General features: G+C 45.2%; 1 protein-coding gene across 2 annotated transcripts in view; it reads right to left on the reverse strand.

Annotated features, from left to right (window-relative positions):
• zfyve1 (zinc finger, FYVE domain containing 1) overlaps nt 1-14617 on the reverse strand; it is a 108168-nt gene extending 93551 nt beyond the window's left edge. For both annotated transcript variants that reach the window (XM_078562910.1, XM_078562912.1), the window contains exons 1-2: nt 13914-14617; nt 2885-3389 (exon numbers count right to left, since the gene is read on the reverse strand). In XM_078562910.1, coding sequence (XP_078419036.1) covers nt 2885-3389; nt 13914-14420 — 1012 coding nt within the window. In that variant the 5' untranslated portion in view covers nt 14421-14617. The remainder of the gene's footprint in view (nt 1-2884; nt 3390-13913) is intronic.
• Nucleotides 14618-14873: the final 256 nt, after the last annotated feature.

Below are 14873 nucleotides of genomic sequence, written 5' to 3' on the forward strand. Positions count from 1 at the left end.
AAGAAAACAGAGGCCTTTGCAATGTGGATGCTGAGGCGTCTGCTTAAAATTCCATATACAGACCTCAAGAAAAGGCGCATGAAATTGCAAGAGCAAAAAGAACTCAAAAAAGTGACATTCGGAAAATAAACTATCTGTATTTTGGACATTTGATCAGAGCTGAAAAGCCACAGAGATCACTTCTTGAAGGCAAAGTGAAGGGCAGCAGGAAGAGGAGTTGACCTTGGCATAGTTGGTTGATGGATGTCACAGAGTGGTTGCAAACAAGCTACAAGAGGATGAGTGAGGATGGCGCAGGACAGGCCAGCATGGCATATCATGACAGCCTATCTCCTGGCAGGAGTAGCTACAGGCAGCAGCATCAGTTAAGATCAGGGATTTGAATATGTGGCTGAAAAGCCAGTTTGGAAAAAATGGGTTTCAATTCATGGGGTACTGGGGGAAAGATGGAACTGTACTTTAAACCAAATTGTCAGGGGTGTCGGTGTGGGGGGGGAGGGGGGCGGTGGAAGTGTTCACATAAGGGGAGATTTGGAAAGTTCAAGAGAAAGGACAAGGCAATAATGCAGGGGAGTAACAGAGGTAATGAGTGTGACAGAAAGGAACAGAGCGTACAAACAGAAGATTGCACTAGCAGATAAGGCCAGAGTAGTGGAAAATGATAAAAACACAGAATTAAAAGCTCTTTACCTGAATGCATGCAGAATTCGTAACATAGGTGAATTGATAGCACCAGTAGAAACAAACATATGATATGCATCTATGTATTTTCATGTACCCATGACCTGAAGCACTGCTTCAATATACCAACAGAACACTTGGTGCATGGGCTTCAGATGAGCACTGAGATTTTGTCAATAGCTTCCACAAAACTATTATAAATTGGGGCTGAATAAGAAAACTATGCTCTTCCAGGATCCATCTTTCCAATCTTCTTTGCCTCCAAATAAGTAACAAGTATTTTTGGGAGTAGCACGGAAAAGTGATTGATCAATATGATTTGTGACCACTGCATGTGCTAACGATACTCCCACAACACTACTAGATTGGACATTGTAGCATTTTGACTGAGTGAGTACAAAGGAATGGTACTAAGTGTCCATTTCAGAGTGGTGTTGGATTGGAACTTGAAAGTGATGGTGTTTTTATGTCCTTATGTCCTCAGTGGTAGAAGTCATGCAGTAGAAGTACATCTTGTGGGTAGTACATACTATAGGGACTATATACTGACGGAGCTGTGCAGTGGCAGGACCACTGGAACAAGTGGCTCTATCCTAGATACTGTTGAGTTTATCTTGAGAATTTTTGCAGTTGCAGCTGTGAGGGGAGAGTGATTGCCCTTGACATCAAGGTAGCATCTGACCAAGTATGGCATCAAGGAAGCCTATATCAATTACTTCACTGTCACTGAGCCAAAATCCTGGATCTCCCCTCCTAACAGCACTGCAGATATGCCTGCACCAGATAATTGCAGTGGTTCACCACCACCTTCTCTAGGGCAATTAGGGACGAGCAACAAATGCTGGTCTTGCCAGTGATGTTCACATCCCATGAGTGAATTTTAAAAACCCACTCAGGTGAGAGTGTTCCATCACACACGCGACTATCTGTCGATGGTGGTGAGGGTGTCTGCAGCATTAGGAAGTCATACACTCATTAGAGTGCGCAGCCTCTGTACCTATCTTGTAGCAACATGGATTGATATGGCTGATCCAGTTAAGCTACTGGTCAATGGTAACTTCCAATCTGTAAACTTAGTGTGGTACCATGGAAACTTATGTGGAGATGACTGAACCCTTTTCCATTGGAGGCGATAATTTCCTGGCACTTAACTGATGTAAATATTCCGACTATTTGTCATCTCCTCTTGTAAGCCAATATGGTTTGTTCCATTATTGGAACTAAACACACCAGACCTTACACTCAAGAAAAGGCCATCGACGAATCAGCTCAAGATGATTGGGTTGAGAACACTCCTCCGACTAACTCCAGTAGCAATGTCCTGTTATTACTGAAGTTTTAGTCCTCTGAATAAAATATTTTGTCACTACTTGACACATTTGTCTTCAGTCAAATGGGTATACTACACTCCTTGATGGTTACTGGCAAAAGCCATCTAGATTGCAGATCTTATTGATGGGTCCTCTTGGGGTGAACATCACAATTTGATCATGTCCTTCTTGTTAAACACTGAGATACTGCTCTTGATCAAACTCAGGTAGTCATCTCCAGGACTTGCACCCTATTTTCCACATTGCATTTTTATTAGAATACAGATTTACAGAGAAAAGAAAATGGAGAGTCAGACCAGTGTATCATGGAATTAGTAAACCAGAAGAAATTGAGGCTGCAAGAAGGCAAAGACTTTGACCCAGTCGTAGGGCACCCACTGTGGTTAACCGATGCTCATCATCTAGCTTCAAATGCAAACAATAGAGCACAGTAAGGGGCTATTGATAATTGTGAAATTGACTAGTCAATTTTTCTTTAGCACAGGAATGGTGAGCAGGAAATTGGGAAGAGAAAATATATAATCATAAAACTTCAAATTTGAACTTCTCTTCCATTAAACATCTTCATTGAAGTTAAAAATTGCCCAACATTTAGCATTAATCACAGAGTCTCAGTTGATCAATTTCTTTTTTAGGATAGAAAGTGCACAAAGCACAGGATAATACAAAAATACCAGGGGTTGGACCGGAAGAATTTATGGTCGAAACACTCTGCTACCTATGCATCGTTGCATAAATACCATCTGAGCCAAACTATTTGACAAGTTTCAAATACCTACCAACTTCATTTCAGGGGGAGAAAAATGAAATCTAGTTAAGTGATGCACTTGAATATCCAGATTTAAATAACAAAAAATTTTTGTACAGCTTACCAGATCCCAATAATTTAGTATGCACAGTCTCATGGAAGATTATGACTGATGGTCCCAGAGTGGATAACGGAACATCCAATCCACATCTTGCAGTGGTAGCTTTCAGCTCTTTTGTGAAGTGTTTAAGGTAGGCTTCAGATGCATCACCGAGAAACTTAAAGAGGTCATTGTGTAATCTGTCTGCATGAGTTCTGTAAATAACTATATCAGATATAGCAAGTACTTTAAGTAGCAATCTTGTTCTTTGACTTAGGTTGACAGTCGCTCCCAGCAAACCTTCAGTATCTATGACAACAATATGATGAACAGGATCATAGGCTGCCCACACTCCAACAGTGCATGACTCCTGAGCTGGAGAGGTCTTGAAAACTTCATGCCCATAGAAGAAGGTATGGTTAAGGGTATGAGATTTACCGTCACCTGTGTTGCCAAAGATCGATATAACCTTGAGGTTTTCATCTGCTTTGCAATCAAGTTTCTGAATAAATTCTTCTTCGTCAGTCACCTAATAAATAAAACATTTGACAAACTGCAATTACCAGGAAAAATTCAACTAAAATCACAAGATTTCTTATATGAATGAGAAAATAATACAAAAAATGCATTTCAGACTGAGCAGCTTAATGTCTGGAACAAACCAGTACCTTTTTTTCGGAAAAGAACAAATTACCCGCCTCAGCCATCTTTCATCCACATTTACACCAGCCACATGGCATCAATCAGCCTAATACCAATCCTCCACTGATGCTACTAAGAACGAGTTCCAAGGGGCACAACAGCAGCAAGCACTTGGTCACCACCAAGCCTTCCTCTCCAACAGTTACAGAGCTGAGAGCAAAAATTTACTGGTACATTGGGAAGGTGGGGTAAGGGCGATGGTGAGGAGAACATCAAATGACAGCCCCACTTTATAACATCAGACCAAATCCCAACAGAAACAGATCCTTCATTTATTTGAACTTTCATTGTCTTTTTACTCTGGATGTATATGAGATACTCAAACACTAACCTTCGAGATAAATGTAACTGCTGATTTTGCTGTCAAGCACAAATAAACCTAGTACAGTGAAAGCAGAACAAAAACAGAATTACCTGGAAAAACTCAGCAGGTCTGGCAGCATCGGTGGAGAAGAAAACAGTTGACGTTTCGAGTCCTCACGACCCTTCGGCAGAACTGAAGTAATATTAGGAGAGAGGTGAAATATAAGCTGGTCTAAGGTGGGGGGCGGGGGGAGAGAGAAGTTGAGGGTGGGGTGGTTGTGGGGATAAGCAAGCAGTGATAGGAGCAGATAATCAAAAGATGTCACAGACAAAAGGATCAAAGAGGTGTTGAAGGTGGTGATATTATCTAAGAAAAGTGCTAATTAAGAATGGATGGCAGGACACTCAAGGTACAGCTCTAGTGGGGGTGGGGTGGAAAGACTAACAAAGTATTAGTTGTAGATTTAAAAATAATGGGAAAAGGTGGGAAAGGAAGAATCTATATAAATTATTGAGAAAAAAAAAGGGGGAGGGGGAAGAAATGGGGTGGGGATGGGGGGAGGGGGAGTTTAAGATCTAAAGTTGTTGAATTCAATATTCAGCCCGGAAGGCTGTAAAGTGCCTAGTCGGAAGATGAGGTGCTGTTCCTCCAGTTTGCGTTGGGCTTCACTGGAACAATGCAGCAAGCCAAGGACAGATATGTGGGCAAGAGAACAGGGTGGAGTGTTAAAATGGCAAGCGACAGGGAGGTTTGGGTCTTTCTTGCGGACAGACCACAGGTGTTCTGCAAAGCAGTCGCCCAGTTTGCGTTTGGTCTCTCCAATGTAGAGGAGACCGCATTGGGAGCAACGAATGCAGTAGACTAAGTTAGGGGAAATGCAAGTGAAATGCTGCTTCACTTGAAAGGAGTGTTTGGGCCCTTGGACGGTGAGGAGAGAGGAAGTGAAGGGGCAGGTGTTGCATCTTCTGCTTGGGCATGGGGAGGTGCCATAGGTGGGAGTTGAGGAGTAGGGGGTGATGGAGGAGTGGACCAAGGTGTCCCGGAGGGAACGATCCCTACGGAATGCCGCCAGGGGGGGTGAAGGGAAGATGTGTTTTGGATTTCCAGCATCCGCAGTAGCTTTTAGCTTTTTGTTTTTATCACAGTGAAAGCAGATCTGTGTACAGCACTCCAAAGTGTGATCTAACTAAGCAGAACTTCTCTGCTCTTGGATTCTATTCCTTTAGAAATTTACCTGTGCTTTGTTTTTTTTTAAATAGCCTTATTGAAGAGAAACCTAGAAAGTTTACAGCACATTCAGTCTATTGTGTCTGTGTACACCAAATAAGAGCTATCCAGCATAATTTCACTTGCCAGCCCTTGGTCCATAGCCCTCAAGGGTATATCTAAGTCTTTTTTTATAAATGCGATGAGGGTTTTTTGCCTCTGTCGCTCTTTCAGGCAGAGAGTTCTAGACCTCCACAACAACTCGAGAAATATTTTGGTCAAGAGGGGAAGTGAAGATGAAAATAAGACTAGCAAAGAGAGACTATGAGAATAAAATGGCAGCAAAAAAGGAGTTCAAAAATCTTCTACTGGCATATAAATAGTAAGCGGGTAGGAAGAGGCAGGGTGGGGCCTCTTAGGAGCAAAGAGGGTGATTTGTGCTCAAAATACAAAGCAAGGCTAGAATTCTTGATCATTATTTCTGTCTGTGTTTACTAAGGAAGAGAATGCTGACAAATTATCAATAGAAGTGGAGATGGTAGAGACAATGGATGGAGTGAAAAATGAATATATTGGAAAAGTTTTGCTGAGAGAGGATACGTCGCTTGGATGACTTGCATCCCAGGTTGCTAAAGAAGTGGGGATGGGGATAGCAGATGGGCTTGCCATAATATTCCAAGTTTCCCCAGATAAAAGGGAAGTCCAAGGGGATTGGCAAATGTACAAACTCATTCAAAAAAGAGTGTTAGAATATTCCTAGTAACTGCAGGCCACACAGCTAAAATAAATTAGTGGTGGTCAGATTTTAGAAACAATAATCAGAGGGAAAATTCCACAGATACTTGGAGAGGTTTGAGTTAATTAAGGAGAAGCCAGCACAGATGTGTAAAAGGTAGACTGTATTTGACTAATCTAAATGAATTTTTTTGATGAAGTTACAGAGAAGTATGACATAGAGATTGCAGTGGATATTGTCTATATTAGATTTGTCCAATCTTTTCGCTTGGGGGGCCACATGTACATATTTTTCTCACTCAAGTGGCCGATGGACAAATATCAGAAAGGTAACAACAATAAACTGAATTTGAAAGAAAAAGTTAAGGTTTTAGGGAAAGAAACAATTGCTGAGCTAAAGAACAGCAATGTCATAGCAATAAATTGTTAATTTTGAAAAAGAGTAATTCATAAAAATGACCAAAGTTTGAGAGGGTCAGAGTGCATGTGTTCAGCTCACTCCCTTTCTCAGGGTGTTCATTCATTCACCCTCACCCACTGTGAGTAAGTGCATGTGAAAATGTTGGTATACGGTCATGAGTGAGAAATCTGAATCTGGTCGCAAGGCAGATTCGCACTCCTTCCCCCCATGCTCACTCACACTCTCTCACTCCCCCACCCCCCACACCCGCTCACTCACTCCCCCAGCACTCTCTCACTCCCTCCCCCAACTCTCTCACTCATCCCCCCGCACACTCTCACTCACCCCCAGCACTCTCTCACTCACCCACCCCCGCACTCTCTCACTATCTCCCCCACGCTCTCACTCTCACGTGTCTTCGGTAGAAGCATTCCAGAGTTCTGATGTGGCACCGGGAGCAGACCCAGGGTTTTATGCCATAAAACAGGGTGCTAAGGACAAAGACCTGGCAGAGTTTGATGTTAGTCTTCATCTTAATACCATGCTGCTTTCAGACAAAAACACAGAGTCTGCCATAGGCAGAACTTGTTTTCTGGAAGTGTGCGTGGATATTTTCATCAATAATGGCACCCCCAAAGATCACACTACTAAGGCATGTGTCTTGAGACTGGTGCCATCAACGGTTACGTGCTTCATAGCATGTAGCTGTTGCCGGCTGAAACACCTTTGTCTTGGAGACACTGATTTCGAGATCACTCGGGCAGCACTCGAGAATATGCTTGCCAATAGTCCAAATGTCATGTCGACAACTTGAGGTGTGGTAGATACTGAGGATGATACAAATCAACTGCAACAGGACACAGTTAGGCTAGTAGAATGGGTGGACAATGAAATCCAGTAAGAAGTGTGAGGTGATGCATCTCTTGCAAAGAAGGTAGGGAAAAGCAATATACACTTATTGGTACAGTTTTAAAGTGTGCAGGTACAGGGGGATCTGGGAGTTCACGTGCATAGATCTTTGAAAGTGGAAGGATATATTACATATGTGGGTTGGTATCCTTCCATCTGAGAGAAATGATGGGAATTCAGTCTCAAAGAACTTTGGTGAAGTCAAATGACATCATCTGCTGCACTTCTTTTGATGGAAAAGATTCTGGAAAAGCAAAGTCTGCCACAAGTGCCACACACAAAGCTGTCCCTTGCCAATGGTGCAGGATGAACTCTGCTGACACCTTGTTTGCAGGGTTGTCATCTGCTTTGGAGCTTCTGAAACTACCATGTCATTGTGGTGGCGAACTCCTGCACAAAGAAATAGGAGCAGGAGTAAGCTATTTGGACCTTTGAACCCTGCTCCACCATTCAATAAGATCATGGCTGATCTGACTGAGGCCTTAATTCCACTTTCCTACCTGGCCCCAATAACCCTCGACCCCCTTGTTGATTAAAAATCTGCCTCACTAGGCCTTGAATAAATTCAATGATGCAACCTCTACTATTCTTAAATGGGAGACCCTTTATTTTGAAATTAGGCCTCCTAGTTATAGAGTCCCCCAAGAGAAGAAACATCTTTTTTTTCGGTCTTTTAGAGGATGTGGGCGTCACTAGCTAGGCCCACATTTATTGCCCATCCCTAATTGCCCTTGAGAACATGATGGTGTGGTGCCTTATTGAACCGCTGCAATGTTTGTGGTGTGCGGGGGGGGGCGCCTGCCCTTGTCCTGCCGGGTTGTAGAGGTCACGGGTTTGGAAAGTGCTGCCAAAGGAGTTGGTGAGTTGCTGCAGTGTATCTTGTAGAAAGTACATACAGCTACCACTGTGCATCGGTGGTAGAGGGAGTGAATGTTGAAGGTAGTAGATGGGGTGCCAATCAAGTGGGCTGCCTTGTCCTGGATAATGTTGAGCTTCGACTGTTGTTGGAGCTGCATGCATCCAAGCAAGTGGAGGGAATACTCCTGACCTGTGCCTTGTAGATGGTGGACAGGCTTTGGGGAGTCAGGAGAATTCCCAGCCTCTGACCTGCTCTCTTGTAGCCACAGTATTTATATGGCTGGTCCAGTTCAGTTTCTGGTCAATGGTAACTCCCAGGGTGCTGAGAGTGGGGAACTCAGTGATGGTAATACCAGTGAATGTCATGGGGAGATGGTTAGATTCTCTCTTGTTGGCGATGCTCATTGCCTGGCACTTACATGGCACGAATGTTACTTGCCACTTATCAGCCCAAGGCCAGGTCTTGCTACATATGGGCTCAGACTGCTTCAGTATGAGAAGTCACAAATGGTGCTGCACATTGTGCAATCAGCTAAAGATGACTGTGCCCAGGACACTATCCTGAAGAACTCCTGCAGTGATATCCTTTGCTCTGGGATATTTGACCTCCACAACCATGACCATCTTCCTTTGTGCTAGATATAGAAGATGGTCTCATCATCTAACGTGTCAAAGCCCCCTCCGAATCATCAGTAAGATCACCTCTCATTTTTTCTATAATCAATTGAGTATAGGCCCAGGCTGCTCAATGTTTCCTCACAAGATAACCCCTTCATCATAGATGTCAACCTAGTGAACCGTTCTGAATTGCCTCCAATGCGTCCTTAATTGAGACCAAAACTGTATGACGGACTTTAGGTGTGGTCTCACCAATGCCCTGTACAGTTGTAGCAAGAGCTCCCTACTTTTATACCACATCCCCCTTGCAATAAAGGCAATCATTCCATTCATTTTCCCAATTACTTGCTGTATTACATGTTAACTTTTTGTGATCCATGTACAAAGACACCCAGATTCATATGTATCGTAGTAAGAGGAGAAAACTTTAGAGGAGATGTGCGGGACAAGTTTTTTACGCAGAGGGTAGTGAGTGTCTGGAATTCGCTGCCAGAGGAGGTGGTGGAAGCAGGTGCGATAGTGGTGTTTAAGAGGCAGCTTGACAAATACATGAATAGGATGGAATAGAGGGGTACGGACCCCGGAAGTGCAAAATGTTTTAGTTTGACAGGCAATATGATCGGCGCAGGCTTGGAGGGCCGAAGGGCCTGTTCCTGTGCTGTACTTTTCTTTGTTTTTTGTTCATTCTGCAGTCTTTCTCCATTTAAATGATTTTCTGCTTCCAAGTTTGACAACCTCACATTTTCCCATGTTATACGCCATCTGCCAAATTTTTTGCTCATGCGTCTAACCTATATCACTTTGCAGACTCTTTGTATTCTCTTCGCAACTTGCCTTCCTACCTATCTTTGTATAATCGGCAAACATGGCTACAATACACTTGGTCCCTTCATCCAAATCATTTTATATAGATTGTAAAAAGCTGAGGCCTCAGCATTGATACCTCTGGCATTCCGCTAGCTAAAGTTTGTCAACCTGAAAATGACCTATTTATCTCAACTGTTTCCTTATAGTTAGCCAATCCCCTATCCATGTTATAATATATTACTCCCAACACCATGAGCTCTTATTTTGTGAAATAACTAGAGAGAAGTAATTCGCAAACCACATGGGATCTTGGGCTTCAAAGAGTGGAGAAGTGGGCAAAGTTTTTATAAATAATTTAAAGCAATTTGGTAGAAAACTACCCGCAGGAGAAAATCAGAGTACTGCAACCAGTTCTGGCCACCAGGTGTGAAGGTCTTGAGAGTGTGCGGAGGGCCTTTGCCAGAATAGCTCCAGGGATGAAGGACTTTAGCTTATAAGAAATTAGGGCTGTTCTTCTTGGAGCAAATGAGATTGAAGAGAGATTTAATGGAGGTGCACAAATTATGACAGCTTTAGATAGGGTAGACAAAGGAAAGCTGTTTTCATTAGCTGATGGTACAAGGACTAAGGGACAAAGATTTAAAGTTTTCGGCAAGAGGTGGGGAGATGGGGTTTGAGGAAGCAATTTTCTCCCCCCATAGCAAGAGGTAACAGCCTGGAACTCTGCCTATGAAAGGCAGTTGAATGGGCACTTGAGGGTAATAAATTTGCATGGCTACAGGGACAAACCGGGGAATGGGACTGACCGGATTGCTCTACACAGAGCTGGCATGAGAAAACAAGGAGGATCGATGGGAGTAATGCCTTCTCAATTTATCCTGTCACCTTCAAAGATTTTTGTGCATATACCCCCACGTCCCTCTGTTCCTGCAGACCCTTTAAAATTGTAACATTTAGTTTATATTGCCTCTCCTCATTCTTTACACCAAAGTGAATCACTTCACACTTCTCTCTCAAAATTCATCTGCCATGTTTTCTTTAATTGATTCATGGTCTGTGGGCTTCACTGACTGGGCCAGCATTTATTGTCCATCCCTAGTTGCCCTTGAGAAGGTGATGGTGAGCTGTCTTCTTGAACTGCTGCAGTCCATATGGTGCAGGTGCACCCACTGTGCTGTTAGGGATGGAGCTCCAGGATTTTGACCCAGCGACAGTGAAGGAACGGCAATATATTTCCAAGTCAGGATGGTGAGTGACTTGGAGGGGGACTTCCAGGTAGTGGTGTTCCCATGTATCTGCTGCCCTTGTCCTTCTAGATGCTAGTGGTTGTGGGTTTGGAAGGTGTCTATTTCAGTGCATCTACATCCTACTAATTTTGTGGCTTTGTGGAGTCCGTGGACCACGTTTATGTAGGTTGTTGTAAGCTGCAGCCCCTTTTTAGTTACTTGAAGAACCTTTTACTGTTGTTTTGTTTGCACTTCAGTCCCACGCTCCTGATCTAATGGCACCCAGTGCATAGGGGGCAGGGAGGGAGGAGCACCTCTTCATGAACCTGCTCCTGGGCCTGGCCAAGTTTACCATTAACAGGTCCAGGCAGTGGGTGATTGAGGAGGTCGTGCGGCCCAACTGTCAGCCACTCTTCCATGGCTATGTTCGCAGCCGGGTGTTCTTGGAGAGGGAGCACACTGGCACTGTCAAGGCCTTCCGTGTTCAGTAGGCACCGCGGGTACGGGGTGTTTTATTGACCCCTTTGATCATATTTTGGATTAATGGTTGCAAGTTTCCTTTCAACTTTGTCTTTTGTTTTTGCAGTTTCCCTTTAAGGGGCTGCCTTTTAATTTGACCCCTGATTTGTTAATTTAGTTTATTTGGTTTGACTCAAAAGAGTTACATCCTCCTAATGTCTGTTGCTATCCTCCTCATTGTTTACTACATCTGAGTTTTGTACCATCTACAAACTTTGAAATTATGCCACCTACATCAAAGTCCAGGTCATTAATTTAGATCAGGTGTTTAGCTCTGAAGAAGAGTCATACGGAATCAAAAAGTTAACTCTGTTTCTCTCTCCACAGATGCTGCCAGACCTGCTGAGATTTACCACATTTTCTGTTTTTATTCCAGATCATTAATACACATCAAAATGAGTAGAGATACCAAACACCAATATGTGGTGTTTACTTGTTTACTTCCCTCCAGTTTGAAAAATAATGTTTCAACATTGCCTTTTTTCTATCCTTTAGTCCATTTTGTACACAGGCTGCTAATACTCCCTTTCATCCCACGGGCTTGGGTTTTGCTAACAAGTCTATTGTGTGTTCTTTTACAAACAGCATAACCAGCAAGTGACAGACAGGGCTAAACGATCCCACAGCCAAAGGATCAGATCTAAGCTTTGCAGTCCTGCCGCATCCAGGCGTGAACGGTGGTGGACAATTAAACAACTCACAGGAGGATGAGGCTCCACAAATATCCCATCCTCAATGACAGAGGAGCCCAGCACATCAGTGCAAAAGATAATGCTGAAGCATTTGTAACAATCTTCAGCCAGACATGCCGAGTGGATGATCGGCCTCCTCCGGAGATCCCCAGCATTATAGACGCCAGTCTTCAGTCAATTCGATTCACTCCACGTGGTGTCAAGAAACGGCTGAAGGCACTGGATGGCCTGCAAAGGCTACAGGCCCTGACAATATTCCGGCAATAGTACTAAAGACCTGTGCTCCAGAACCTGCCGCGCCCCTGTCCAAGCTGTTCTAGTGCAGCTACAACACTGTGATCCTCATGGCTATGTGGAAAATTGCCCAGGTATGTCCTGTACACAAAAAGCAGGACAAATCCAATCTGGCCTATTACTGTCCCATCAGTGGACCCTCGATCATCAGTAAAGTAATGGAAGGGGTCATCAACAGCGCTATCAAGTTGCACTTGCTTAACAATAAACTGTTCACAGATGCCCAGTTTGGGTTCCGTCAGGGTCACTCAGCTCGTGACCTCATTAAAGCCTTGGTTCAAACATGGACAAAAGAGCTGAACTCCAGAGGTAAAGTGAGAGTGATTGCCCTTGACATCAAGGCCTCATTTGACCAAGTGTGGCATCAAGGAGCCCTAGCAGAGCTGGAGTCAATGGGAATCTGGGGGAAAATTCTCCACTGGTAGAAGTCATACCAAGGAAGATGATGTGGTTGTCGAGGTCAGTCGTCTCAGCTCCAGGACATCACTGCAGGAGTTCCTCAGGGTAGTGTCCTTGGCCCATCAGCTGCTTCATCAATAACCTTCCTTCCATCATAAGGTCAGAAGTTGGGGTGTTTGCTGATGATTTCACAATGTTCAGCACCATTCGCAACTCATCAGATACTGAAGCAGTCCATGTCAAAATGCAGCAAGGCTTGGACAATATCCAGGCTTGGGCTGACAAATGGCAAGTAACATTCGCGCCACACAAGTGCCAGGCAATGACCATCGCCAACAAACAGAATCTAACCATCGCCCCTTGACGTTCAATGGCATTACCATCACTGAATCCCCCACTACCAATCTCCTGGGGTTACCATTGACCAGAAGCTGAACTGGACTAGCCATATAAATACTGCAGCTACAAAAGCAGATCAGAGGCTAGGAATTCTGCGACAAGTAACTCACCTCCTGACTCCCCAAAGCCTGTCCACCATCTACAAGGCATAAATCAGGAGTGTGATGGAATACTCTCCACTTGTCTGGATGAGTGCAACTCCAACAACACAAGAAGCTTGACACCATCCAGGACAAAGCAGCCCGCTTGATTGGCACCATATCCACAAACATTCACTCCCTCCACCACCGACACACAGTGGCAGCAGTGTGTACCATCTACAAAATGCACTGCAGGAACACACCAAGCCTCCTTAGGTAGCACCTTCCAAACCCACGACCACAACCATCTAGAAGGACAAGAGCAGCAGATGGATGGGAACACCGCCAACTGGAAGTTCCCCTCCAAGTCACTCATCATCCTGACTTGGAAATATATCGCCGTTCCTTCACTGTGGCTGGGTCAAAATCCTGGAACTCCCTTCCTAACAACACTGTGGTGTACCTGCGGCGGTTCAAGAAGGCAGCTCCCCATCAATTTCTTAAGGGCAACTAGGGATGGGCAATAAATGCTGGCCCAGCAGCGAAGCCCACAACCCGTGAATGAATTTAAAAAATGACTTCTGAAAGTCCATATACACATTAACCGCGCTACCCTCATGAACTTTCTCCGTTACTTCAAAGAGCTCGATCAAGTTAGCCAAACGCAATCTGCCTGCAACTAATCTTTAAACCTGTATTTTTCCAAGCGTCAATTAAATTTTGTCCCGAGTTATTGGCTCTAAACATTTCCCCAACAGTGACACTCGACTGCTGAGTCTTTAAATTCCAGGTTATCCCCGTTTTATCCTTCTCACGATATTGTTTGTCCAATAAGGACCGCGGGTATCTGAATTTGCTCCAGGACACAGCCTCGTTTCTCTACCCGCTATAACCCTTTTCCTTACCTGGATCTGCTCCTTCTCATCCACCAGCAAGAAGCTCCTGACACTTTGGCTCAGCCTGTTGTCCAGCTGCTGGGTCTGGGCCTCTCCCTGCTCTCCGCGCCCGGGCTGTGGGTAGCTAATCAGAGGGTGTTTGCGCCTGCTGGAGTGGTTCCGGCGCTGGCACTCGGTGCACAAGTTAACCTTACAGCTCAGGCAGCGGGAGGCGGCCCTGTGCCGGACGGAAGGCCCAGGCCCCGGGGTCGGGTTGCTGCTGCACTGGTCACAGTATGGGATGTGTCCGGGCTGCAGGCGGCTCCGCTCATGGTCCCGGAGCCGAGGCTGTGTATGCAGCTCCCTCTCACAGAGGACACACTGTAGGCTCCCACACTCATCACACTCGAAGGCCGCCTCCGAGCCGCTACACGCATAACTCTCCTGACATCTCAGCACTCCAGCTCCCTCAGCAGCGGAGCCCAAGGCAGCTGCGGAACCTCCAGCAGGGCTCTCAGCCCAGTTCTGGCAGCTCATCCTCTCTTAGCAGTCCCAGGCCTGCCGCTTCTCACCGGGGACACCAACCGATACTTCACCGAAAAATTAGAGTTCGGGTTCAGCTCCTCTCAGTTAATCCCTGAGACTCGAGTTCGGGTTCGGCTCCTCAGGGCTGATCGCTCGGACTCGAGTTCGGGTTCGGCTCCTCAGGGCTGATTGCTCGGACTCAAGTTCGTGTTCGGGTTCGGCTCCTCAGGGCTGATCGCTCGGTCTCGAGTTCGAGTTCGGGTTCGGCTCCTCAGGGCTGATCGCTCGGACTCGAGTTCGGGTTCGGGTTCGGCTCCTCAGGGCTGATTGCTCGGACTCAAGTTCGTGTTCGGGTTCGGCTCCTCAGGACTGATCGCTCGGACTCGAGTTCGGGTTCGGCTCCTCAGGGCTGATCGCTCGGTCTCGAGTTCGAGTTCGGGTTCGGCTCCTCAGGGCTGATCGCTG

The sequence above is a fragment of the Cetorhinus maximus genome, chromosome 18 (genome assembly GCF_964194155.1).
Source record: "Cetorhinus maximus chromosome 18, sCetMax3.hap1.1, whole genome shotgun sequence".
Classification (NCBI taxonomy): Eukaryota; Metazoa; Chordata; class Chondrichthyes; order Lamniformes; family Cetorhinidae; genus Cetorhinus; species Cetorhinus maximus.